General features: G+C 39.0%; 3 protein-coding genes across 4 annotated transcripts in view; all 3 read right to left on the bottom strand.

The window, feature by feature from the left end:
- magi1b (membrane associated guanylate kinase, WW and PDZ domain containing 1b) overlaps positions 1-25924 on the bottom strand; it is a 1153738-nt gene that overhangs the window by 954781 nt on the left and 173033 nt on the right.
- mknk1 (MAPK interacting serine/threonine kinase 1) lies at positions 508-12447 on the bottom strand. The gene is given in 15 exon segments (XM_048172280.1): positions 508-1980; positions 1982-2006; positions 2086-2129; positions 4353-4517; positions 4596-4790; positions 5158-5253; positions 6581-6636; positions 6723-6827; positions 6911-6984; positions 8453-8532; positions 8638-8735; positions 8937-9038; positions 9171-9257; positions 11312-11347; positions 12434-12447. Coding segments are annotated over 12 exon segments (1203 nt in total). The 5' UTR covers positions 9037-9038; positions 9171-9257; positions 11312-11347; positions 12434-12447; the 3' UTR covers positions 508-1815.
- LOC125256355 (MOB kinase activator 3C-like) lies at positions 15618-22538 on the bottom strand. Of its 2 annotated transcripts, none has more exons than XM_048172291.1 (4): positions 22166-22538; positions 19583-20139; positions 18256-18458; positions 15618-16234 (listed from the first exon to the last, which is right to left on the bottom strand). In XM_048172291.1, the coding sequence occupies exons 2-4, from the start codon at positions 19998-20000 to the stop codon at positions 16205-16207; spliced, it is 651 nt and encodes a 216-aa protein (XP_048028248.1). In that variant the 5' UTR covers positions 20001-20139; positions 22166-22538; the 3' UTR covers positions 15618-16204. The 2 variants fall into 2 exon arrangements, with proteins under 2 accessions (XP_048028248.1, XP_048028247.1); XM_048172290.1 differs by having other exon boundaries at positions 19583-20111; positions 22166-22533.

Here is a 25924-nt window from a genome sequence, read left to right as displayed (position 1 = left end):
TTTTATACTTTCAAAATGGCCATGTTTGCAAAGTTGACAGCCAGGGTTCTCACTCTTGAGCCATGACTCAGTCATTTGTGATTTCTGGATAAATAGTGATTTTTAAAAATCATTTCATGGAGACAGTGACTTGCTATATCAATCTAAAACCATTTTAAACAGCATTTTGTTTCCATGATGGACATCAATCATCTTTTTTAATTATCATTTCACATTTAAAATGAACTAGAAATGGGGAAAAAAGTGACTTGGTTACCATATATGGTAAAAGAAATGGTGACCAGTTACAGGGTCTAATATACACTTTCCTTTATTCACAGCCTTAAATCTTCATGATTGCCAGCTTTTATCAGTGTGCTTATAATAGTGACAATCGCCAAATTCAAAATAAACTATTTCTATCGTTATCCACAATAAAGTATGTTTAGCACCCCACATAAAGGCAGTTAACTTGACATTACAGTGTTCAGTTAACTGTCTTAAATAAAGACTCAAGTTTTAGCCGTGTTTCAGTGCAAACTGCTTTATTTCTCAAAATGGGAAAACCAAATGAACACTTGTGACCTGTGATATGTCCCAGAGTTTTAAATGGCCATTCCATAGACATAATTTCTGAATTTAGACTAATATAGGCTACTGCATTGCACTGAGAACTGAGAACATAGCCATTAATATGAGGTAGCGCCCTCTGGTGTCATCCCTGGTACAGGAAATGTTTCCCAACACATACTCATAAATGTACATACATGGATAACCACTAAATTCTTAGCATTTAATCTAAACTCAAGTAGCATTTTGAGCAACAAATAACAGGAAAAATAACTGTGCATGTTTTATAATTTGATAATACAAAAGGCAACTAAGAGGTCAATTTAGTTATTTTGCAAATTAGGAGCTATGCCCCCCTAAAGATGGCACAATTTCCACTGAACGCAAACTAAAAATATAAAACTTACTCCACCTAATAACTGAGTCGGCTGCAGAATGGGCTCACTGCCCTGATGCATAGAAAAATACTTCACATTTTAAACAAAATAATGTTCAACACTCTAAAACACACTAACCAGAACCATGAAAAAATATACATTAAATGAAAAAATATAATTATCTGAAAAGACAAAAATACTGTGCAATATTTACTAACGGTTTGAGCTAAATGGTCAGATGTCTATAATACCTCATCTGCACCCTCATTCAAGCAGCATACCTCTCGATTGCATTTCCACATAAGACATACATAATGATACACTTCATAATGTAATTTTAACATATGCTACTGTCAGGCAGCATGGCTTTACATAGCTCAAATAAACCAAAACATTATTCACTCAACAATAACTATAAACATTAGACTTTTGTTAAAACAAAATAAACAAGAAATAGAAAATAATAGTAAAAAGTAACAGAGGAAAGAGGTCCAGTGCTTTACAGTAACTAAGTGGATTTTAAAAATGTTAAAACTCATGCTAATGTAATTAAAAAGCCTCACTGATGTTGTTACATCAAAATTAAAACCGAGCCAAGCACCCCTTTTATATCTGACTATAAAGCACCACCAGCCATAAATATTTGGTAATAAATATATATATTAAAAAAAAGTTTCTGATGCCTAAAACACCCAAAACTCACATTACATGGAAAGAAAGACTGGTTTGTATACATAAGGTTAGTATACATGTGTTTGTCAGGGTTAGAGTGCTTTACGGTTAGAACCCATTCCGTTTGCCAGAGAACGTATGTGTACTGTATGAAGGGATATAACGCACTATATGGGGTGTACGTGCATCACTGGAGCACCTGTGGAGTGGGTAGGCATCAAGTGTTGGTGCGTAGTGCTTGAGACTGTGCTCGGCGACGGGCTAATCTGGAGTTAGAGGGAGGAGAGAGCCTCATGGAGCAGACGACAGCACCGAAGTCCTCCTGCTCTTCCTCCTGCTGAGATAGTTGTCGATTGAATGCAATGGCTTCGGCTGCGAAACTGTGTCAGGTCTTTAGTGCTGCAGTTTCTGTGGATTCAACCAGAGTGACGGTTAGAAACATTACAGAAACTGAAAAATATGCTTCATACTGAATCAAATCAAATACCTTTGTAGAACACGAGGAGTTGAAAGAACTCTTTCAGGTGCATTCTGTAAAATAAAATGCATATAATAATATATATTTTGTATATTGTTACATCTTATATCTAATATAATCAGAGCTGGGTAGTAACTGATTACATGTAATCTGGATTACGTAATCAGATTCCAGAAATCAAGTACTTGTAATTAGAGTAAACTACTTTTTAAAATACTCATAATCAGACTACAGTTACTTTTTATGGATTACATGATTACATATTATGTACACAATGGCAGCAAGTTGTTCACAATTCATTGATTCTCCTAATTTCTCATTTTTTTAACATTTACATTTTTTTTTCATCATAAACCTGCTGCTTATATACGTTTGTGCTTCTTTGAGTTTTTACATGAATATATATGAAATATATATATGAAATAATAATAATAATAATATATGAAATATAGATAAAATATTTGATGTATTGGAATATATTTTAAAATATAATTTATTCCTGTGTTGGCAAAGCTGAATTTTCAGCATCATTACTCCAGTCTTCAGTATCACATGATCTTTCTGAAATCATTCTAATCTGAGGATCAGGTGCTCAAAAAAATTTTTTATTATCAATGTTGAAAACAGTTGCACAGCTTAATATTTTTGTGAAAACTGCAATGAATGTTCAAATGTTCAAAAGAACAGCACTTATTTTAAATAGAAATATTTTATTAGAATGTACAAGCCTTTACTAACAAAAGTTAATTACTAACTTCTGATAAATTTAATGTGGCCTTTCAGAATAAAAGTATTAATTTCTTTCAAAAAACACTACTATTTATTTAATAGGTTACAATAGAAAAATATAATCTACAACACTTGTTCACACTTGGGAGCTGTTTTGACCTAATCGTTAGCGAGTCGGACTGGTTGTGGGTTGTGGGTTCGAGTCTCAGTACCAGCAGGAAATGTAGATGGGGAAGTGAATGAACAGCGCTCTCTTCCCTTCCCTAAAGACCCACAACTGAGATGCCCCTGAGCAAGACAACTAACCCCCAATCACTCCACAGGCGCCACAGCAAAATTGGCTGCCCACTGCTCCGGGTGTGTGTTTAAAGAGTTAGTTCGCCCAAAAATGAAAATTATGTCATTAATGACTCACCCTCATGTCGTTCCAAACCCGTAAAACCTCCGTTCATGTTCGGAACACAGTTTAAGATATTTTAGATTTAGTCTGAGAGCTTTCTGTCCCTCCATTGAAAATGTATGTACGGTAGACTGTCCATGTCCAGAAAGGTGATAAAAACATCATCAAAGTAGTCCATGTGACAAGTTTTTGAAGCATCTAAAGTACATTTTGGTCCAAAAATAACAAAAACTACGACTTTATTCAGCATTGTCTTCTCTTCCGGGTCTGCTGTATATCCGCGTTCACTCCACAGTGACGCTGCTGCTTCTTCTTCTTTCCTGTTTACGGCGGTTGGCATCCAGCTTATTGGTGCATTACTGCCCCCTTCTGCTCCGGACAGTGACGAGATTAGGACATCCACAACATGCACACCTACGCACCATTTTAAAAAATATAGCAATACCAAAATACAAACAGTGTAGAATAGCTTGAATACAGCGTGCGTCTCCCTCAGACTGTAAACGAAGCTCGGACGCACTACATAACACGTCATCAGCGTAACTGTCCAGAGCAGAAGGGGGCGGTAATGCACCAATAAGCTGGATGCCAACCGCCGTAAAACAGGAAAGAAGAAGAAGCAGCAGCGTCACTGCGGAGTCGTGAACGCGGATATATAACAGACCCGGAAGAGAATACAATGCTGAATAAAGTCATAGTTTTTGTTATTTTTGGGCCAAAATGTATTTTAGATGCTTCAAAAACTTCTAACTAACCCACTGATGTCACATGGACTACTTTGATGATGTTTTTATTACCTTTCTGGACATGGACAGTCTACCGTACATACATTTTCAATGGAGGGACAGAAAGCTCTCGGACTAAATCTAAAATATCTTAAACTGTGTACCGAAGATGAACGGAGGTCTTACGGGTTTGGAACAACATGAGGGTGAGTCATTAATGACATAATTTTCATTTTTGGGTGAACTAACCCTTTAATTGTGTGCATTTGGATGGGTGAAATGCAGAGCACAAATTCAGAGTATGGGACACCATACTTGGCCACACGTCACTTTCACTTTAATTATCAGGAATTCCTTATTGTTCATCCCTATTAAGTTGAATCAAAAGGCTTCAAGAAAAATGAAGAGCACAGAAGACTCACCCCCTGCACCCAGGGATGCTTCAGGACCTGGGCAGCACTCAGCCGTAGAGTGGCATCTCGCACCAGCAGCCGCGAGATCAGATCTTTGGCATCGGCTGAGATCTGAGCCCAGACTCCATCCCTAAATTCATATTTCCCCTCCTGAATCCTCTCAAAAAGGTTGTTCTGAATGGGAGAGGACAACACTTCTAAGGCCTCTACATGGATAAATTCTGTAAATATTCAAATTAGCATGCGCCTTACCTGGCAGGCACGACACGTCTCTCCTCGTTCCCAGCCGCAGTTGGTGCCGCAGTGGCCAGTGAAGGGGGGACTCCCACTAAGCAGGATGTATAGAATGACCCCAAGGCTCCAGAGGTCACAGCGCTTATCATAGAAAGAAGCCTCATCCGTAAAGACCTCGACCACCTCGGGAGCCATGTACTCTGCTGAGCCACACTAAAGTAGAGAACGGACCTCTCAAATAGTGCTACTCAACACTATAACACTACTTTACCTACCTTCAAGACTAAAAACATATCTTTTCAATATGTATTTTGGATAATGTGGCTATATGTGGCCATATGTGTTTGTATTGTGTATGTGAATGTGCAGATATATTGTATAGCACTATGTGAAGTGACCTTGAGCTATGGAAAGGAGCTATATATTATATTATTTATATATATATATATATATATATATATATATATATATATATATATATATATATATATATATATATATATATAAAATAAAACTTCTTCTACTTAACACAGTTCTAGGGTGCTAAAAGCATTGAAGACAAATCTGAGGTTATGTTTACTGGTGTGGTGAGCTCAGGGGTAGTTATTGGGGTACAGGCACTGTTCAGCTTTACTCCACTGCCAAGGTCAAAATCACAAATCTTCACAGGAGAAACCTGAATGAAAGCAACAAACTCATTACAATTAAGACAGGCTAGATTTTAAACATGCATATAGTTCTACAGTTCAAACGTTTGGGGTCAGTGAGATTTTTTTTTTAAAGAAATTTATTTAGCAGGGATGCATTAAATAGATCAAAGGTGACAGTAAAGACATTTATAATGTTACAAAAGTTAAATGTTGTTCCTTTAATAATAATAAAAAAAATTCTGAAAAAATAGTTTAACATTGATAATAAGAGAAATGTTTCTTGACCACCAAATCAGCATATTGGAATGATTTCTGAAGGATCATGTGACATTAAAGACTAGAGTAATGATGCTGAAAATTTAGCTTCATCACAGGAATAAATTATATATATACACAAATAGAAAATTTGATTTCACAATATTACCGTTTTTACTGTATTTTTGATCAAATACATGCAGACTTGGTGAACATAAGAGACTTCTTTCAAAAACATTCAGTTTTAGTGACCCCAAACATTTGAATGGTTTGAGGTAAAATGCATTTTTTGTTTTTTCTGCAGACTAATTATTTTCCTATGTGTATTCAATAAATGCTACTGCTTATACATGATTTTGTTAATTTTGCATGAGGTACAGATATTTCCTTAAATACATTTTTAATCATGAAAGATACACATGTTTATCTGAGGCACTCAAATGCAAGGCCCTAGATAACTACTGAGTACAGGCTCCCTCTTTCCATCCCACTCTTGGTAGAAGACTAAGATATATATTGTTCCTTTACTCTCTGTTTCCTTCTCATGTTTCAAGTTTAATCTGCAAATGCTGGGAGCTAGGCCTGGGGAGAGTCTAGGGATTCAGATAAAATGTTTCCAATTAAAAATGATTTATGTACGTAGGGTATGCATATGTTGGGATGATGAGGAAGACCAATTTGGATGAAGATGAACCAGAAAGTGTACATGACAAAGGAAGTAGGAGGCTTCATGATAATCTGTTAATTTGTTATCCAATCAACTTTGAAAGACCTTATTCAATGATTTGCTCCATACTCTGTTTTGCTTAGAGCTCATTTTTGTAGCTCTTTGAGGTATGTTTCGGTTGTAAGAGAGACTTTACCCTGGATCACAATTTCAGACATTTTTTTGCCATGGAGAGGCAACTTTAATATTATTGGTGAATTTCCACCATATCTCTCAGGATTCTCCAATCCCTGACCCTTCTGTAGCCCTGCAGCTACACGAGGGCAAGATAACCCAGGATTCCATTTACCCAGGGTTTAGAATGACCCAGGGATATCTAGTTCAAGATATCTAGTCCTAAGGTGATACCAAAGACAAAATAAATGCATTACCTTATCAGTATATTCACACAGGATATTTTCAGGCTTAAGGTCCCGGTGAGCGATTCCTGTGGAAAAACAGAAACAAGTCTAAAGTAAACAGATTTGCACAAGTCATGGTCAGTGGGTCGCAGAGTAAATCTACAGTATTTACCTTTGTTGTGCAGAAAGTCCAGTGCATGTGCTATATCCCTGACCACATGACTAGCCTCTCTCTCATCAAAGTATTTTCGTCTCTGGATGTGTGTTAAAATGGAACCTGAGAGGAAAAGAGAAAAATTATCAGAAATAAACTAACTGAGAATGAGACTGCATTTGTATTTCACTACTATACAACTGTACCTCCACGTAACTTCTCAAACACCAGATAAAAACAACTGTCATCTTCAAAAAACTGGATGAGCTCCAGAATGTTCCTGTAAAGAACACACAATGGATGCAGTTGTACAATTATGTATAATACTAACTACAATCAATTACAGTATTTTCTGGAATAATTTTTAATAAGTATAATGACTATCCACTTGTTAAGTCTGACATCACACACCACTGTTTCCGAGTACAAATGCGTCAGATTCCAAAAGCAAACACAAAACGTGCTAATATACACTAACGGTGTGCTAATGTACTATGTGAAAAACATCATGATCCTAACCTTTACCTCTATAGACTTTATTCACAGCAGTGCCATGTTTGATTTTTTAACGAGAATGAAAGCAAGGTTGTGAGGGATAGACACGGTTATTTAATGTCATTCTGCAGATGAAACGCTGCAAGAAATCTTTCCAAGAAATGTCAGGAGACAAAAAAACTCAAGACAACATGAGCTGTGGCAAATTATAAGTGAGCTCACGTTCACCGGTAAAATTATGTTCGCTCAAATCCCGCTTCAACATTAAATTTCTCTACTATATTATACGTCTTTCTGTTTGTAATGAATTTCTTGAATAAATGTTTCAGTTACAGTAGGCCTATACATAACATTTATGACATTTGTGGCTTTAAAGCTAAATTTGTAGTAGTAGGCTATAAACAAACGTGATGTGACTTGAGTGGATGTGCCGAAATTGTGCAAACACATCGCTATGATTTCTTGACTGCAGTTTTCTCATAGCTGTTATTTTGTGTTTATTTTGTTATTGAGAAACCACAGCACATATTTACATATTCATCTGTTCATTAGCAGTAGGCTATAGCACTGCAAAGGTATTTCAATCTTCTTTTTATCCATAAGCAAAAAACGAAAAAGAACTTTGCTGTTAGTATATGACATGACATAACGGCCAAGTATGGTAACCCATACTCCGAATTTATCCTCTGCATTTAACCTATCCAAGTTAGTGCATGCACATTAGGAGCAGTGAGTAGTGAATACACACACACTGCAAACCGTGGACACACCACACACACAGGGAGCAGTGGGCAGCCATTTTGCTGAGGCACCAAGGGAGCATTTCATTTATGTGCCTTGCTCAAGGGCACCGCAGTCATTTCCTTCCGGTATTGAGAATCAAACCCACAACCTTCGGGTTACCATTAACTCAGTTTCTCCATACTCCCTTTCAATTTCATCTCCTTCTTTGTTTCTAACTTTGATGTTTACTGTGCATTTAGGCTATGTATAAGGTTCGCAACTTCTTTAAAACAGTATTTGAACTCCATAACCTTGGACCTATTGCTTATTTCACATATTCTTGAACTAGGATATTACAAAGAACATTCTGGGTTGAACAAGTGACCCTGAGCAAACTGAGAGAGTGGAGCAGAATCTTCAGAAAGGAGGAAATATTACCGCTCCGCTCACAGGAAACGGAGTGGAGGTTTGGACATGGAGACAGTATTTGATATGTCACGACTTAAGCGGATAGTGGAATATAATCTTACTTATTTCCTTGACACTGGTAAAGCGTCTCCACCTCTCTGAAAACTCGGCTGCGGCTGTGACCAGCGTTCTTCTCGATTATCTGAGAAACATAACCATGCATTACACACAAGGTTTAATATGTTTGTCTGGCAAAGAACTAATGCAATATTTATCTAAAAAAAAATCATGAAAAAAATCCTCTCACCTTCACAGCATACTCATTCCCATTCTGTAAACTCACACAGCCCTGGACTTTAGCATAGGCGCCCTGACCCAGCAGCTCATCCGTCAGCATGTACAGATCTACAACACACACACACTTCTGAGTTGACTCACACCTTACCAAATCAGGAAATGGAGTCAGGAAATGCAATCAAACATCCTGAAGATGATGATGCATGATAACTATTTACACATATTGAATAATGCTGAGAATAAACCCAATAAAGACCAGAAGCACATTATGAGGACTAATAAGAGTTTTTTGTAATGATGATATAATACCGCTAAATTTGCCTGTGAAACTGTCCGCAGCCCGAGTTCTGCGTTTCTTCTTCCTCTGTGTAACAGCATCATTGATGTTGATTGGCTGACTGCTCTCCATTCCTAATCCCAAAGTAAAAAACACAGATGTTAGTTACATCACAGATTTTAGGTACTCTGTTAGAATTTTGTTTTTGAAATTCATTTAAGATTTGCAGGATGTGTTTTTAAATGTTTAGCCTGAAGCAGCTGTACCTGCGGTGGTTTGGGAGGCACTGTTGGGGCATGAGAAAGTGGGCAACAGCTCTCCACCTGGCCAGATGCCAAAGTGCAACTGGTTATCTGTGAGAAAGAAAGAGAGAAATTTACACTCAAAACAAAGTGATACTAGACAAAAGCAATATTCCAGTGCTTCTAGAGACTTATAAAGTGCAAACAGTGAGGTTCCGGAAGTAAAAACCCCATTAATTCTCTCCATAGCGGAATTAATTTTGAACGATAACTTACAAACCATTAACCACAGACATACTGTGAGCTACGAGGTGGTTACTTAATGGTATATGCTTTTGATGAAGCCATTAGTCTGCATTATTTCAACTTCCCCATGATTCTGCAAATAAATCTCCACCAATCAGAGAATCACAAAAAGCAAATCCATGCCAAGTTGCCAACCAAAACAAATGCCAAAAGAACTCTTTAGCGCCTATACAATCCCTACGATTGACATAATTGAGTCAGTCTCCCTACACTCTCAAACTGCTCTAAAGGATTAGTTCACCCAAAAATGAAAACTCTCTATCATTGACTACTCACCCTCATGTCGTTCCAAACCTGTAAAGCCGCATTTCCACCACAGGAACTTTCCCCAGGAACTAGGAACTTTGGGGTGGTACTCAGTGTGTTTCGACCGCAGGAACCAGGGTCTAAATGAAGTTTCGGGTTAAAAATTTCCCCCTCTGAAAAGTACCTGCTCACTTTTTCAAAGTTCAGGAACTTTCGGGGTGGGAATTGTGCGCTGAACATGCTGATTGGTTGAGTTTACACAGCATTTTGATTGGTTGACTTCGAACGAACAATGGAGTTTAAAAAATATGACCGATGGACTGATGATGAGGTTCAGGCTTTATTAAGCTTATATGCGGAAGACGAAATCCAGCAAGAACTAGAAAGTCGCACGCAGTCTTACGTACTTTAGACCGCTATGGAAATGCAGCTAGCAAATAGGTCTGGGGGGAAAAAAGTTCCTGGGACAAATTGTTCCGGGTAATTTCGGTGGAAACGTGGCTTAAGACTTTCGTTCATCTTCGGAACACAAATGAAGATCTTTTTGATGAAACCTGAGAGCTTTCTGTCCTTCCATTGACAGCTACGCAACTGACAATTTGAAGCTTCAAAAAGTTCATAAAGAGATTGTAAAACAATTCCATATGAATTCAGCAGTTTTATCTAAATTTTCTGAAGAGACTAGATCACTTTTTATGATGAACAGATTTAATTTAGGCTTTTATTCACATATAAACATTGATCAGCGAACATAAACAGAAGCCCAATCGTACTTGCTTGACGCGTGAGAACAAACCTCTTGTGGAAGCTGAAACGTGTTGGGTAACACACAAGAACGAACCTCATTTGTCCTTGCACGTGTCAAGCAAACATGCTTAAGCTTCCTTTTACCACAGCTGATGTGTGAGTTTATGAATGTTTATATGTGAATAAAAGCATACATTTAATCTGTTCATCATATAAAGCAATCGTGTCTCTTCAGAAAATTTGGACTAAACCACTCAATTCATAGTTTTAAGATCTATTTATGAACTTTTTGAAGCATCAAGGCTTTTTGAAGCATCATTTGTGTTCTGAAGATGAACGAAAGTCTTACGGGTTTGGAACGACATGAGGGTGAGTAATTAATGACAGAATTTTCATGTTTGGTGAAACTATACCTTTAAATACTGGCATGCATAATATGCATTTTGCAATAAACAAAATATAATGAATTTAATTTCATTATGTTGTTTCGTTTGCAATGCTTCATGGGACTGTAGTTCTGTATACTGCAGTTCTGCTGTATGAGCTGATTTTGATCAAGTAAAATACTGCAATAATCTAAAAGAAAAAGAAAAAAAATAGAATTGTTCATTTTGATTTCATGGTGACTTCACTATCATGTCCTGTAAACGTAAACTTCTATCACAGAAAGAGGAAGTGAACACAAGCTGTAAAACTTGCGGTGTGCACTTATCAGATCTCACTCTGAACGAGCCTCGCATGACTAATGTGTTTCAAAACGCCATATCCACCACGAAATACAAGTACTGCTTTACTTTCCCACAGTATGAGACTCACAAACCAGTCAAAAAGCTCGTTTTAAGGTAAGTAGCGATACTTGCCAGTACCTGGCAGGAGCAGTGGAGCGCCTGAAGGTCCGAGAGCTGAAAGAAAAAACAGACACGATCATTCCAGAAGCTGAGCGAGACGCCGGAGCCGTGACAGCTCTCGCGCCGCAGGGAAAACTCGTGACGCCAGCTGTGCAGCGTCACATACGGGTTTCTTCAAAGTAGGTTGAGTGAAATCATGTCAAAGATATTTAACGACGCGTTTCCTTATTGAGCAGAGCATATATATGTATTAGTGTCGTGACATGTTTGGTCAAGTTATCATCTGGCTGCTAAGGGGAAAATCCAGAACACTTAACAGGATGTATTTCTCGTATTACATAAATACAGAGAAATAATGAGAATGAAGAAGGATTCAATTATATGGCGTAATGCATATACGAAATTAATATCTAATACATCATTGTACATCGCCATTCTTTAATAAATAACGTTGGTTGGGGGTAATAGGCGGGAATACTGGTTAGCGTAGCAGCGGGCTGGACAAATTTACATATTTAAAGAAACAGCTGCAAGTTGATACTGATTGACAGTTAATTCAAAAATTCTAACGAACCTTATAAGACTTTCTTCCGTAATTAAAAATGTTTAGGCAGAACGATAACATTAGTCATCATTCAATTTCATTGTTTGGAAAAGAGATGCAATGAAAGTGAATGGAGACTGAGGTTATCAGTCCTTCTTTTATGCTCCACGGTTTGGGTGAACATGACGGTGAATAATGACAGAGATCGTTTTTTAATGAACTAACGTTATCCCTTTAAGAGGCGAAGAATATGAATTGTAAAAAAATGAGTGTCGAAGACAAGCAACAAGTGTCAGAGAACTAAAATAGTGTCGCAATGTCAGCAGAATTGTGATAGTGCTACGTTAAGTTAACCAAAGAGATGTGTTTGAGTAACTGAAAATCTTAGTTTTTAATACATGAAACATAGGACTTATAACTCGCGCTTTCAGAACTGAGTACAATCGTTTGTTTTTGCGACCTGGCGCGAATCGAGCGACCCAATCGATGAAGCCACTTTATCACATGACACATCAGCGAGCTAGACTAGATCTAGCTACTTGTAAAATTTTAACTATATACATATATATAAAGCATGAGAAAAGAAAGACTCAAACCTGAAAATTGCGGCCGAATGAGTCTATTTGTGTTGTGAGTGCCTCCGCGGTCAGGGCCATCCTCCGCTAAACAGCAGCAGGGAGGAAGAGGACAACGCAGAAACCACAACAGCACCACCCCCCCACTCGCGCCAACTGCCCTCCTACTGATGGTCACTGCGTTGCATTTGCGAATCACACTATGGTGACGGGTTGGGTTATGAATATTAATCAGGTTAACGTTACGTGACTGGACGAACGGGGGAGATTACGAGATAACGCAAGCATGACCTAATGAATATTCATACGCGAAGACGTTCTGCCACCAGAGGGCTGCCACGAATATGATTCATAGATTTAGTATTTCTCACTGGAGAAATACCCATTTCACTCATTGACTGGCGTTAGGCGATTATAAGGGAGTAATACAGGACATGATTAGACTCATACAGTGAATAACTCTTTTAATGTTAATGCTGACTAACTTACCGTGTCCGCGGTAAAGTCCCTATAAAGGAGTTATGCAGTGATGGAGTTGATTTATTAGTGTTAATCTGAATTCTCTGTCGTGAAAGTTTCCCAGTTGTGCTTTAGTCAGCCGTTCAATTAATTTTTACAGTGTTAATTTAGTATATAATCCTGCATAATTCAGGGTTGCCAAAGGCTATCATTAGAAACCTGCATAAATCATAAGCTGAACCTGGAAAATACACAGAAATTATTAATATCTTATTATTAATTCCTAACATTTGTTACAGGTTTACTGAATATCTTTTCTTTCTAGTTGTGCTCAGCTGTAAAAATACTTTACCAGAGCTTTTTATTGCTTGCAAGCAATAGTGAATTGTTATTTTTGAATCTGTTCTTTTTTATTAATAGGTCAAACCGAGCCAAAATGGTCTGAATGATTCAGTGCAATTGTTCTTTAATTGGTTTGATTTAATTTAAGAATTTCACATAGACAGCCATTTTCATTATATCAGTCTACACTAAAAAAAATGGTGCTATATACAGTGGGCACAGAAAGTATTCAGACCCCCTTAAATTTTTCACTCTTTGTTATATTGCAGCCATTTGCTAAAATCATTTAAGTTCATTTTTCCCTCATTTTTGCAGATTTATTAAAAAAGAAAAACTGAAATATCACATGGTGCTAAGTATTCAGACCCTTTGCTGTGACACTCATATATTTAACTCAGGTGCTGTCCATTTCTTCTGATCATCCTTGAGATGGTTCTACACCTTCATTTGAGTCCAGCTGTGTTTGATTATACTGATTCGGACTTGATTGGGAAAGCCACACACCTGTCTATATAAGACCTTACAGCTCACAGTGCATGTCAGAGCAAATGAGAATCATGAGGTCAAAGGAACTGCCTGAAGAGCTCAGAGACAGAATTGTGGCAAGGCACAGATCTGGCCAAGGTTACAAAAAAAATTCTGCTGCACTTAAGGTTCGTAAGAGCACAGTGGCCTCCGTAATCCTTAAATGGAAGACGTTTGGGAAAACCAGAGCCCTTCCTAGAGCTGGCCGTCTGGCCAAACTGAGCTATCGGGGGAGAAGAGCCTTGGTGAGAGAGGTAAAGAAGAACCCAAAGATCACTTTGGCTGAGCTCCAGAGATGCAGTCGGGAGATGGGAGAAAGTTGTAGAAAGTCAACCATCACTGCAGCCCTCCACCAGTCGGGGCTTTATGGCAGAGTGGCCCGACGGAAGCCTCTCCTCAGTGCAAGACACATGAAAGCCCGCATGGAGTTTGCCAAGATGGTGAGAAATAAGATTCTCTGGTCTGATGAGACCAAGATAGAACTTTTTGGCCTTAATTCTAAGCGGTATGTGTGGAGAAAACCAGGCACTGCTCATCACCTGTCCAATACAGCCCCAACAGTGAAGCATGGTGGTGGCAGCATCATGCTGTGGGGGTGTTTTTCAGCGGCAGGGACAGGACGACTGGTTGCAATCGAAGGAAAGATGAATGCGGCCAAGTACAGGGATATCCTGGATGAAAACCTTCTCCAGAGTGCTCAGGACCTCAGACTGGGCCGAAGGTTTACCTTCCAACAAGACAATGACCCTAAGCACACAGCTAAAACAACGAAGGAGTGGCTTCACAACAACTCCGTGACTGTTCTTGAATGGCCCAGCCAGAGCCCTGACTTAAACCCAATTGAGCATCTCTGGAGAGACCTAAAAATTGCTGTCCACCAACGTTTACCATCCAACCTGACAGAACTGGAGAGGATCTGCAAGGAAGAATGGCAGAGGATCCCCAAATCCAGGTGTGAAAAACTTGTTGCATCTTTCCCAAAAAGACTCATGGCTGTATTAGATCAAAAGGGTGCTTCTACTAAATACTGAGCAAAGGGTCCAGGTGATATTAGGACCATGTGATATTTCACAGTTTTTTCTTTTTTAATAAATCTGCAAAAATGTCAACAATTCTGTGTTTTTCTGTCAATATGGGGAGCTGTGTGTACATTAATGAGGAAAAAAAATGAACTTAAATGATTTTAGCAAATGGCTGCAATATAACAAAGAGTGAAAAATTTAAGGGGGTCTGAATACTTTCTGTACCCACTGTAGTACTAAAAGTGGTTCTTTGGCTCGTAATCATAGGGGAACCACTTTAAATGCTGTATAGCACCAAATCTTGGTGCTTCAGTGGTTCTTCAGAGGTTCTTCAGTGGTTCTTTGGAATGACTGAGGTGCTACATAGCACCGCTACCATATACAGAATCTGTTAAGCCCCGGTACAGTTCTTCAGCGGTTCTTCAGTGGTTCTTTGGGGTGGTTAAGGTGTAGCACCACTGCTGTACAAAGAACCTGTTAAGCCCCTTTAAAAGGCTCTTTACGAGCCAAAGAACCACTGTTGGTGCTGTTTAGCACCATTTTTGTTGAAGACATAAAATGCGATATGGCACCTCTTATGGGTTCTACATAGCACCATTTGCTGTAGAGCACCTTTAAAGATATGGTGCCATAGCACCAAAAGTGGTCCCCCTATGATTACGAGCAAATAACCACTTTTAGTGCTATATAGCACTTTTTTTTTTTTTTTTTGAGTGATATGTATGGATATTGTAATAATGAGTTGCAGTATAGGCTACTAAGGAAGGCTAAGTATAATGAATGTCTGAAAGTAATGTCATGAGAAACTTCTGGTTTGTAATTTCCCATCCAGTTTATAAAAAATTAAAAAGAAGAGAGTCATTTAAAATGTTTGTATTTTACATGCATGCAAAAATACAATAGCAAAAACAGCACATCAAAATGTCCTGAAATAAGAACAACACTGTGGAGTACTATTCATCATCATTCACCAGCTATGATAATAGTTTCTTACTGCACATGCCCTGGTTAAATAAAAATACTAGCAAAGGCTTCCGCCCCTGCACTGGCACAGACTCGACAGAGCAAGAGTGTAACATCTTAAACTTAGCAGAAGTTTTAGACATGCCATTTCAAGACAAGTTTCCCTCAGGGACAAATATTTTTAAAGTATCGTTGAAGTCACATTGTGAAATGCTTAAAAATATATGCAGAATACTAAGCAATCAATGCATCATTTCATATCAATACTGCACAATCTGACATATATAATTTAAACATTTACTGTCTCAACATACTGAATTTTTGGACCCATAGTATTTCTGAAATATTGAAGCAAAGTTGTATTGCAGTTTAGCATATTTGTGAGTCTTAGGTCTCGTCTGATCGTAGATCAGACCTCAAGTTCTTTTGGTCTGTTTGAAGTTTTTTGTGCTTTTGGATGCACATCCATCCTCCACATCTTTCAGTGGCAGATCCTCTCTGTCATTTCTTTCTGTAAAGACAGAAAAGATCCAATTATCAGGACACACCACATTTGCAATGTGTTGTCAGCATAGTTGTTCATAAAACTGGCAAGTTAGCTAAGGCTGAGTACATTCTGCTTTAAGACACTAAATGCCACCAATGTTGGGGAAAGTTACTTGTAAAAGTAATGCATTACAATATTGTGTTACTCCCTAAAAAAGTAACTAATTGTGTTAGTTACTTTTTATGGAAAGTTGTGTTGCTTTACTTTTGCATCACTTTTTCTTACCTAGGCTTGCTTGTTTTTTTTTAATAATTTAATGTATAAAAGTTTTTTTTTTTTTTGTGCAAATGTAAAGGCCCTTTCACATCAAAAGTGAAATGAATAAGCCTCAGGCTGAAGGAAATGCAAATTCACACCTGTACAGTAGAGGGCGCCGCTCAAAACTTTTTGAATAGCAGAAGAATAGGATGCAAGAGAAGAAAGTTCAACATTCTTATTTCAGCAATAAAAAAATAAAAAATAAAAAGGAACACAAATGTGATGTTTCTTTAAAGTAATTTTTTACCTATTGGTACAGTTGAATTGGATCATCAAAGGTCAGCAGCAAAGATATTGGTTAATAAAGTGAGATTAAATACATATTTGCGTAATTTAAAGCATTAGTTCACTTAAAATGAAAATTATCCCAAGCTTTACTCACCCTCAAGCCATCCTAAATGTATATGCCTTTCTTCTTTCTGATGAACACAATCTGAGAAATATTAATAAATATCAGCCAGACCGCCTTCCGCATTCAACTTACAAAAAAAGCGTAACTGAAGTCCCGTCAGTGACGCTTTTTTCGTAAGTTGAATACGGAAGACGTAGGACGTAGTGTAAGCGTTTTGAAATGCGAGACGAGTTACACTTTCTTTGTAAGTTGAACACAGAAGGCGGTCTGATGGAAGCTAGATATTTTTTCTCACACAAACGCATCGCTTCGCTTCAGAAGGCCTTTATTAACCCCCTGGAGCCACGTGGAATACATTTATGATGGATGGATGTACTTTCTTTAGCTTCATACTCGTTGGTCCCATTCACTGCGTCAGGATATTTATAAATATTTCTGCGATTGTGTTCATCAGAAAGAAGAAAGTTATATACACCTAGGATGGCTTGATGGTGAGTAAAGCTTGGGCTAATTTTCATTTTAAAGTGAACTAATCCTTTAAAATATTTAATTATTGCATAATTTTCTGAGTTTGCATTTCACTATTTTTATTCATTTTGAGGAATACTGAATCTGTTATTGTGAAAGTGAGTTGAGTAAACGCCTGTTCACATTTAGTCCAGAACTACAATAACCATCATGTTTACACAGCGCACACAATGCCTTTACAGGACACAGAGAAAATTTAACATATTATCTCTGTTTTAATAAAATGTATTTAGTTACCACATGTAGTATGAAAGATCGGTTCAAGTGTATTACAAGTGGTAACTAAATACATTTTTTTAATACAAAGATAGTATGTTAAAAGTACATTTTAGTTCATATTCATGGTGTCTCAAAATAGCACAGTTGAGTACACTTAGATGTTCTTAAGATTATCTTAAGAAGTACTAAAGAAGAATTTTTAGCATATTAAGTACAAAATTAATGTGCGAAAATAGAGCACTACATTATGGAAGTGTACTGTTTTTTGACCTGGGCACTAACTGTGTCAGTCAATACATGGGAAAACAAAGTAACCTGCATTACATATTTGAAAAGGTAACTAAGATATTTTGTGGTAAATTTAAAAGTAATGCATTACTCGTTAAAAAAGTAATCTGATTACCTAACTTGCGTTACTTGTAATCAGTGCTCAAATTGAATCAAGCCTTATGGGGGGTCCTGGATCCCCCCAGCCCCCCCTCAATTCAAGCAATGCTTGTAATGCGTTACCCCTTAACACTGATGGCCTCTATCATCCTTGTGTCTGCTAACAATCATTATTATTGAGTGTCAGTCAACAATCATGCCCCTCTGCTCTATAACAATAATGAAAGTGCAGCTCTCTCACCAGTGGCTCCAGCTCCGAGTGGTCAATAAGGCTGAACTCAGAGATGAAGAAATAGTAGTGTTTGTAGCAGGTGTTGATATGAGCCTCAGCTCCCATACTACAGATCATGTCAAAGTGATGGATGTACACGTGTACAAACACCCGAAACAACCGACTCAGAATCTTCTTGCACACCTGCTGAAAGTTCTTTGGAAAAGGGACTCCTAAAAACAGAAGAAAACCCGTGTCACCCTTATCACATCGCATTGTATTGCACTGTATCATTAACACATTTCAAGATGGTAGACTTGTGCTCTATGATTTTTTTCCATGAGAAAATTCAAATGGTATTTAAGGAGAAAAAGCCTACTGAGTATGTCTCAAGGGTTTCAGCGAAAAGTTCAGCCTGTGGAATTATGAATTGTTGGCAGTGCTTAAGTATAGCCTTTGTAACTCTATCCAGCTATTTTTTTTTTTTTTTTCTTCAGACAGAAGTATGTCTAGTGTTCCCTGGCCCCAAGAATTATACAGCAATTCCTGAGAAACTTAACTGGATAATTTCTCAACCCAGTTATCCAGTAATATTTCTATCTAAATATTTTTGTCCTAATTCCTTTCATTTGCATACTCATTTATTAATACGCTAAGCTATTCAAAGCTACTTACTGAAACAGTAAAAAGGTTACAAATATAGGAGTGTTAAAAGATAGGAAAACTTAAAGAAACATAAAAATCTAGTTTAAAACACAAATAAATGTACTCTTTGTAAAAGTTGCAGTTTTATGACTCTAAGAATGTGTTGTAACCATAAACTAAGAATAACATATTTTTCTTATACTGTGTCATGTGATAAATATATTTTAACTTATTTTTTAATATATAAAATACCTTAATTCATACAAATTATTTAATTATTTAAGGGACTTTTTGACCTTGACACAGTCAGCAGGTTTCTGCTTTATGATATAATTTTTATGTTTTGATTAGTTTTCTGAAAATGTTTGGTTGAACAAATGTTGGCTGAACTATGACTCAAATGGTTTTCAAATATATTAATAAGCAGTGAGGCAGTTTTGATAAAAATGATTTCTAATAATAAATAATAATGAAAGATAATGCCAAACATATTCAATAAGGTTTTCTTTTCAAGAATTTCATTCTTTTAATGATATCAGGACAGTTATATGACCCTGATATTTTATGTACTTTATGCCCTCTAAAAAAATATCAAATGATTAATTTAGCATTTAACAAAAAATAAATGTGTGTCATGTCAATGACAGACTGCACTAGTATAGCCCTATCAGAACAATGAAGATGTCTGGAAAACATATTTGACATCACACACCTACTCTGGTAGGAAAGATGTCCTCATTATTGATGAGTGACTCGATCCAGTTCATCAGGAGGTTCATGTATATAAGAGCAGGCAGCTTGGTGGGCTTCTTGTATTGATCCCCATCCTGCCACCTGTATTCATAACGTGGCCCTCCAGACATGATGGGACAGCTCTTCTCAGTGCAGAACTCACTCACGGTCCCGTAGATGAGGTTGATACGATTGAAGAAATCCACCACGTGCACAGCTATCCAGTCATTAATGTTCTCCCCATCTGGCAGCTGCACCACTTTCCTCAGGTCCAGGCCTGATTTCAGAGATGCTTGGGCTCTTTTGTACAGCTCAAAACGCTGGGTCCCAGGTTCAAATCGCTTTCGAGGCCGGAATGTTTTGTCTTTGCTGAAAACCTGACCCAAGCACAGAGCCATTGCTGAACTGAGCAGGGTGATGGAGGAGTCAGATCCAGTCAGGATCCGGACAGTTGTGATTGTTGACCCTTATGATTCCCTGGGCCCTCGTCCCATCCAATGAGGAAGTCTCTAGAGATCAGAAAAAGTAAAGCAATGCCTGTCATATATATATATATATATATATATATATATATATATATGAAAGAGATTATAAATAGAAAGAAAAGAGAAAACATTTATGACAATAACCATGACACACTTGTCACCCTTGCTGTGCCTAAATCTAGACAGTTACTAGCAGATGTGTGTGTATATATATATATATATATATATATATATATATATACAAACACACACACACACACTCTCTCTCTCACACACACATACACACACACACACACTCACAAACATATGCACAGTTTTGGGGAAAGACTTTTAAAAGTAATACATTACAATATTGTGTTACTCCCTAAAATTGCCCTACTTAATTACTTTTTATGGAAAGAAATGCCTTTTTCTCATCTGGGATGGGCTGTTTGTTTGTTTTTATAACAACAAAAAAGTTAAACAACAAAAAAGCTATTTTTGGCAAATGTAAAGGCCAAAAGTGAAATGAATAAGCCCCAGGCTGAAGTAAACACAAATTCACACCTGTACAGTAGAGGGCGCAGTTTAAACAAACAAGCCTTTCAGCTGTGCTGCCATTCTGCAATACAGAAGAATAGGAACCAGGAGAAGTAAATGTATGCTCACATTTAGTCTAGAACTAGTCTAGAATAACCATCATGTTTACACAGCGCACACAACGCCTCTGCACTTACTCCCGATTTCTCTCAACATGGGGACAGGGAAATAAATGGAAAAACAAAGTAACTGCATTACTTATTTGAAAAAGTAACTCAGATATTTTGTTGTAAAATTAAAAGTAATGTGTTACTTTACTAGTTACTTGAAAAAAGTAATCTGATTACATAACTTGCATTACCCCAATATTGTGGACATATGTGTATATATATATATATATATATATATATATATATATATATATATATATATATATATATATATATATATATATTATATATGTTCTTGTGGAAACTAATATCTTTTTCTGAATTGTTTTGATGAAGAAAGTTCAAAAAGAACAGCATTTATTTGAAATAGACATCTTTTATAACATTACAAGAGTCTGTAACTTTTGATCAATTCATTGCATCCCTGCTGAACAAAAGTATTAATTTCTTTAAAAAAAATCTTACTGACCCCAAACGTTTTGAATGGTAGTGCATATAAACTCCATAAACAGACCACTACAAACAAACAATTCATTCATTTAATTCTCTCAATGCATTTAGTTTCCCTTCGTGTTGATTTCATCCATATCACCATTTTCATAACTTCCTGTGTTTGTTCGAAGTGGCTGAAATGAGATAAGTTTTGGAGGGCTTTTAAAGTGTCTCTTCAGCCGTACATTCAAACCCTGCCTCTCTGTTTTCATTTAACGTCCTAGGAGTGTATCCGTGTTTGAGTCCATCCTTTCTTTGTCTATTTGATAAGTCTTGTTTTTCTTTCCCTCTCTCTTTCTCTCTCCTCCCATAAATGTATTCACAGAAAGCCTGGTTACGAGAACCAAACCAGATTGTTAAATCACCAGTTTCTCTTACCTCATAGCCCATATTGAAGATATATTTTGCAGGAACATTTTAGATGTCTCATAAGTCTGTTTCTGGCATTTGTTGCTGTGACTGATAATGCATATCATGGTATTTCCACACAGGCACTTAAAAAGCCTACATATTCATAGAAAATTCTTGATTTACTCTCTTTTATATATTTTTCAATTCTATAAAATCGACATATCACTGTTTCTAACCAAAGTGTTAAATATCCTTTCACTATCCTTTCGGGTAATTAAAGAGTAACAAATACCAAATGTACTCAGTTGTAGAGGTTGGATTTAACTCGATTCATTCAATATGTAAGGAACCAAAAGACAGAGGAGTTATTTATCCACCCCCTCCAACAATCACGTCAAACACTGACGTGTCTGATCACGCTTTCTCTGAGCCCCCACGGCACATGAGCTCTGACATTACTACATTAACACAGATCATGAAAACAAAAGTGAAAACTAATGAAAACAGATGGAAGAAAAGTAAAAGTGGAGATTTTAAGGTCCCTACCTAAAGAACCTGGCTTTAGTCCCGCTCTAGACACTTGGAATGTTGTGGTAAACTTGAAAAGAATTCCTCTGTCTCCTGTTCTTTCCAAGAGGGAACAGCTCAAATCCAAATAGTCTTGTGAGGATCCTTTCTCTTTCCCACTCATCAGCCGGTCTTATCCCTCCAAAACTCAGTAAGGGAATTCAGTATAGAATAAAAAAAAAAACAAGCTGAAAAGTCACTTGGCTTCTCTTCCTGTGTATGATGTCATATCCTGATTTTGTCTGGTAGGCCCTGTTGTCTGTTTTTGTGTGCCTGTGTGTGTGTCATGTGTGCTCAGGGGCTGTGTGAAGTTAAAAGGAAAGATTTCATTGGTGGTGGGAGGAGCAGCAGCAGTTTGTGAAGTCCAGTCCCACATCAAGCCACATCCTTTGCCCTGCCCAGCACCACACCCCCCCAAAACTCTGTTGTGTTTGGGCTTCTATATGAATGGAAACTTCAAACAAGAGGACTGTATCCAAGGTTTGCCCATTACTCCAAACTTCACACTTTCTCAGACCACCTAAATCTATTTAGAACATTTGGAACATATTTTTCACTAACTTTTGTTATTATTATTTTAATTTAATAATGTTAAAATATCAAATATATCATTAAATATAATAAATAATACATTTTAAACATAAAAACAATGTAAGTTTAATATTACATTTGTTCATAATATATTTTTTAATTTGTCTAAAAGTTTATAATTCATTGTGAAGTGCCAAACTTACCAAGTTTGTTACAGATAATTTGTATTTATCCTTAGATAATTTGTTTTTTAACTTAAAGGTGGGGTATGTATTTTTTCAACAACGCTGTTGGACATTGTTGATATCTGAAATCAAGCCAAACAAACCCACCCCTCTCTTTATTGCTCTGCCTCCAAAACTCACTCTCCAATCCTAACCACCCTGCTCCAAGTCAGTCTCGAACCCCGGCCTGTCCACTGCTAGCATGCAAGGCGAGTGCACTAACAATGACAATAAACATTGCATTCTCTAGTGGTTGTCAGTGTGCAGTGGTTTACCTGCACAACTCTCACTATCTGACCACTGTTAACACGCAATACAAGAGTGGATGTCTGTTTATCACAGCTGACGCACAACAAAATGCTTCACGAAAAATAAAGTGCAGATGATGAACGAACAACAAGGAAGCACAAAAAATTAATGTACAGTACACAAGAGTAAATACAAACAAGTGTTTGTTGTTAGTCGCCAACAGCACAGTAGTTCCAAACAATCAAACCCAGTGTTACTCACATGTGAAGCGGAATCCAAAGCAGCCTCCGTGTCTGTTTTCAGGCCTTCCTGCTTAGCTCTCTCCAGCGCTGGAAAGCTTTTCTAATATTAACGCTGGTTTTAAAGTGCTTGCCCAGTCATAACCCTTCATTCCAGTGATATTCTTTTGAGCTGTTTTATAGTGTGTCTCATCATCTCTCTTTCTGCGTTTTTTTTTCTTTTTTCAAATCTCCCTCTTGCTTGTTCCACTGATTGGTTACACTTTGTTGTTGGTGTCTGCCCGACTAACTTCCAAACATTGTAGTTGAAAAAATACATACCCCAACTTTAAAATGGATAAATAAATAAAATCAGAAAAAAACTTACTTGCATATTGTAGTCTTTTAGTGAATACACATTACATGACAAAAAGTTAGTAATGTAATCTATTACATTACACATTTTAGATTATGTAATCTGACTACTTTTGATTACCTTTAGATTACTTTTGACCTAACTTGTATATAACATTTGTCATTTGAATAGTATAATTGATAAATACAAAGACAAAGAAAAATGATTCCATTTTTTGTCATCAACAACAGCGATGCAGCATCAACAGCGACAACTTCTACTTCTCCTCGCTGATCTCCGCCTGAAGCCGAAGAAGCTTGCCGCCTTCTAGAAGCTCTCGCCGCCGTCTGGAGAGGCTCCCGCAGCGGACTCAGCTGGACTCGCCGGTCGGAGACAGCGCCGGCGCCCTCGCTGACTGCAGCCCGCAGCGCCGTTCTCGAGTCGCCACCTCCCGCTTCCCGCTTCCGGCCGCTTCCTAGCGTGTCTCCTGCCGCCATCCGGCGCGCCTTCCTGAGAGCTTCTCCGCGGCTTATTGCCGCTCTAAAAGAGCATAAACAGCGGTTTTCACCGCTTCATTTGAGCTTCCGCGGCCCTCGCCGCTCTAAAAAGAGCCCCCCAATCACCGTTATCACGGCGGCGGCGTTGATGCAAATGCCGCGCCACTCATGTGTCACGTGCAGAGCCCCTCTGCACGACGACGATGGTCACAGCGAGTGCGTCGCTTGCCTGGGCAAGTCCCACGCTGACGGCGCGCTCGCTGGAGCCTCATGCCCGCACTGTGAGAGCATGAGTCTCGGTTCCCTGCGAGCCGGCAAGGAAGAGACAGCGGGGTAGAGCGACCCAGCGCCCGGAGTTTGGCGAGCTCACGCCGGCCCAGCCCCCGCGTGCCTCGCCCTCTCCTCCAAGGGAACATTCTCCCGTCTTGTTCTCCCGACCCGAGCAGCGTCCCTCTGCCGATGCAAGTGACCCCGTCTCGTTTGGAGGATTGGACGACGAACAGGATGACTCCATGTCCCTCGCTGCCTCCGAAGCAGAAGGTTGGGCTGGCGAGCCGGAAGATCCCGCTCCCCCACCTCCTTTGGAGCCCATAGAACACGGCCAAGGCATGGATGCCGAACTCTTCCGCATCCTGTCCAGGGCCGTGGAAGAGCTGGACCTCGAGTGGACCCCTCCCCGAGGTCCACGAGGAGCTCACTAAATCGTGGCGCGCTCCGTACTCCGCCCGCCTCCACATGGCGCATCGCTCTGCCCTCACCGCTGTTGACAGCGCCGAGGAGAAGGGATACGAGCATCTGCCACCCCTGGATGAAACAGTGGCTGCTCACCTCTGTCCTCCCGCGGCTGTGGGATGGAAGACGAAGAGGGCCCTTCCTTCCAAGCCCTGCCGGACCACATCCACTCTGGCTGGACGGGCTTACACCTCGGCGGGCCAGGCTGCCTCTGCGCTCCATACAATGGCCATATTCCAGGTCTTCCAGGCCAAACTCCTCCGCTCGCTGGATGAGTCTGGTATAGACGCACCGGCCTTCAAGGACCTCCGCAGCGCCACCGATCTAGCCCTGCGAGCCACGAAGGCTACGGCCCAGGCCATTGGCCGCTCAATGGCCAGCCTGGTAGTGTTGGAGCGCCACCTGTGGCTCAACTTGACGGAGATAAAGGACCTGGATAAGACGGCCTTCCTGGACGCTCCGGTCTCTTTGGGCCAGCAGTGGATGCTTTACCGAGCGCTTCACCGCGGCGCAGAAGTCGTCTCAGGCTATGAGACATTTTCTGCCCAAGTGCTCCAGCTCTGCTTCTGCTTCCAGTCGCCCCAGGACTGTACCGGCTCAGCAGAACAAGCCAACGCCACCCGCCGCCCAGGCAGGGCCACCTAAGGAGCACCGCCAGCGCTCACGCCCTGCAAAGTGCCCTCCCTTCCCGAGATGCCAGGGACCCCGGCCCAAGATTGTGCTGGACCCGGTGACTCCGAAGACGTCCTGATTTCTCAAAAAGGAAGAGGATGGGGGATTGTCTCGTTGCGACCGGACCACCCCAAAAGCTCCTACGTGTAGTTTCCCCTCCGCCTCGTTTAATTCCGGGCGTGGGAAACATGCTTCATGTTGTAGCTGGGCCCACACCTGTTGCGCCCACTCAAAACGCCGTTTTCACGGCGAACACTATT

This window comes from Megalobrama amblycephala, linkage group LG21 (assembly GCF_018812025.1).
Source record: "Megalobrama amblycephala isolate DHTTF-2021 linkage group LG21, ASM1881202v1, whole genome shotgun sequence".
In the NCBI taxonomy this organism is placed as follows: domain Eukaryota; kingdom Metazoa; phylum Chordata; class Actinopteri; order Cypriniformes; family Xenocyprididae; genus Megalobrama; species Megalobrama amblycephala.
The sequence above is the reverse complement of the archived record's forward strand: the minus strand, read 5'-3'. Positions and strand labels throughout refer to the sequence as shown.